This window comes from Otolemur garnettii, unplaced genomic scaffold (assembly GCF_000181295.1).
Source record: "Otolemur garnettii isolate 467f Iridium unplaced genomic scaffold, OtoGar3 scaffold00140, whole genome shotgun sequence".
NCBI lineage: Eukaryota > Metazoa > Chordata > Mammalia > Primates > Galagidae > Otolemur > Otolemur garnettii.
In genome coordinates, this window is record NW_003852535.1 from 3,681,177 (window position 1) to 3,683,552 (window position 2,376).

General features: G+C 52.2%; 1 protein-coding gene across 1 annotated transcript; it reads left to right on the forward strand.

Moving 5' to 3' along the window:
* Positions 1-784: 784 nt before the first annotated feature.
* LRRN4CL (LRRN4 C-terminal like) lies at positions 785-2,053 on the forward strand. The gene is made up of 2 exons (XM_012810608.2): positions 785-793; positions 1,333-2,053. Exon 2 carries the CDS (start codon positions 1,338-1,340, stop codon positions 2,043-2,045), a length of 708 nt encoding a protein of 235 aa, XP_012666062.1. The 5' UTR covers positions 785-793; positions 1,333-1,337; the 3' UTR covers positions 2,046-2,053.
* Positions 2,054-2,376: the final 323 nt, after the last annotated feature.

The following is a 2,376-nucleotide window of genomic DNA, read 5'->3' on the forward strand; positions in this document are numbered from 1 at the left end:
AAAAAAAAAAAAAAAAGAAAAGAAAATCTCCTGTCTGAAGAGGTGTCTGGTGTCAGGGACTACCTGAAGGGGGAAGCCCTCCATCTCAGGCAATGTCAAGCACAGCTGTTTGCATTCATACATAAGCCTAGGGAGTCCAAGGAGAGAGAAGCAGTTCTGGCCCCTCTCAGGCCTCCTGCTCTATTCATGTGACTCTCATCTCCCTCAGTGCAGGGCGGGTCTGGAGAACTAGGATACATCATTCTGGCCCCCTGTGCACCCCTCCCTTTCTCTGTCCATTGGGAGGCAGAAGACAGGAAATGACTGCCATGGATGTGGTATGATTTTTACTAAAACACAACTTTGTAGCTCAGGCCCATGTTCACAGCTGTTTTCCTCTCTGATACCAGCCAGGTGGCGGGCTCTCCCATTTTCCCCTCCCCATAGCTTCACATGACTTCAGCGGTTGGATTCTCCACTCCTGGCTGCAGACCGCATTCCACTCCCCTTTCAGAACCCAGGCATCCTGGGCTCCAGCTGCAACCACCACATGTGGCTTTCTCTATCCCTGGCCTTGTGACTCAGGCGGCCCCAGAAGGAAGCAATCCTCTTTTTGGCAATCACCAGGAAAGGGAGAGAAGGAGCGGGGCTAGGTGGTGACATCACAGTTGAAGAGTATAAAAGTTTCAACGCAAAATAGAATTGAAATTGAAAATACAACCTGACAGAGCAGCCTGCGATCCTGGGACCCCTTCAGCCTCATACCCACAGACCTCTAGTGGCAGATTCCAGCTATATCAAGGCCTACCTGCTGGTAAGGGGCTGCTGTGGGCTAAGAAAGAGGAGGTGGGGCACAGGTGGGGCCCGGGACTCCTTGGGCAGGATTTGCACAGATAGCAGGTGGGTAATCAGGGTCTTTATTTCACCTTCTGTTCTATCTCTTCTCCCTCACTTCTATCTCCTTTCTGGACTTTTGCATGTGTTGCTGACTGATAATTTGTTTATTCATATCTTTTCTCTGGGTGGCAGCTGGGAATTATTCTACCATTTTCCTCTGGTCCAAGTAAATCATTTCCTCTTTTCTATCCTACTTTCTTTATTCTTTAACTGTTTCTAATACTTAACACATTGCTGGTCACATCTGTCTCACTCACGTGTCAAATTATACTTTATTCTTTGTTGCCTGAAACCAAACACATAGCCTGGATTAAGAAGTTGGTTGACAAATGAGTCTTGTTTCCATCTCTTTTCTCTTCCTACATGGGTCTCTAGTTGTTTCCCTGTCCACTGAGGTTTGATCCAGGGAGGGCCTGGAAGCCTTGTGGGCTAACAGCCTTTATCCTTTCCTTCCAGACTCCATGCTGGCCTCTACCTGCTTTCTGTGGCTCCTGGCCATGACCTTCTCTTTGGTTCCTAGAGCTCAGTCCTTGACCCCTCAAGACTTTGAGGAAGAGGAGGAAGATAAGACAGCGTTGCCCCCCGCTGTTCGATGTGACTATGACCGCTGCAGACACCTGCAGGTGCCCTGCAAGGAGCTGCAGAGGGCTGGTCCAACTGCCTGCCTGTGCCCGGGGCTATCCAGCCCTGCTCAGCCTCCCGAACCGCCACGCCTGGGAGAGGTGCATGTTGTGGCTCAGGAGGGTCTGGCTGTGGTCCACTGGTGTGCCCCTTTCTCCCCGGTCCACCATTACTGGCTGCTGCTTAGAGAAGGCAATAGAGCACCGCAAAAGGGTCCCCTGCTGAACGCTACCTTCCGAAGAGCAGAGCTTAAGGGACTGAAACCTGGGGGCTCCTATGTCGTTTGCGTGGTGGCGGCTAATGAGGCTGGGGAAAGTCACGTGCCTGGAGCAGGTTGGGAGGGCCCTGAGGGGGCAGACGTGCCTGTCTTTGGGCCTTGCCGCAGTCTATCTGTGCCGCCAAGCCCCCTCACCCTGGTCCACACTGCTGTGGGGGTGGGCACCGCCCTGGTGCTGCTGAGCTGCTCCGCTCTGGTCTGGCACTTCTGCCTGCGGGAACGCTGGGGCTGTCCACGCCGTACTCCCTCCAGAGCCGCAGGGGTGCTGTGAAGGGGACTGAAGGAACAGTCAAGCCCCACCTGGGGTGCTCAGCCCTTCCCTGCCAGCAGGACAGCAGGCAGGAGGCCAACTCCAGGCGCCTGAGGCACAGCCCAAGCTCTCAGTTCTCTGGGTTGAGCACTTGGGTCCCAGATTGGTCTTTTTGTTCCCTAACTGAGGTCTAGGAGAGAGTAGAGAGGGTCCCTCAATTTTTTCCTAAAGGGCTAGATAGTAAATAATTTCAGCTTTATGAATTGGAGAGGATAATATCAAGGATATTATGTAGGTACTTACATGACCATTTAACCACTTAAAAGACATTTTTAGCTTTCTGAGCCTTACA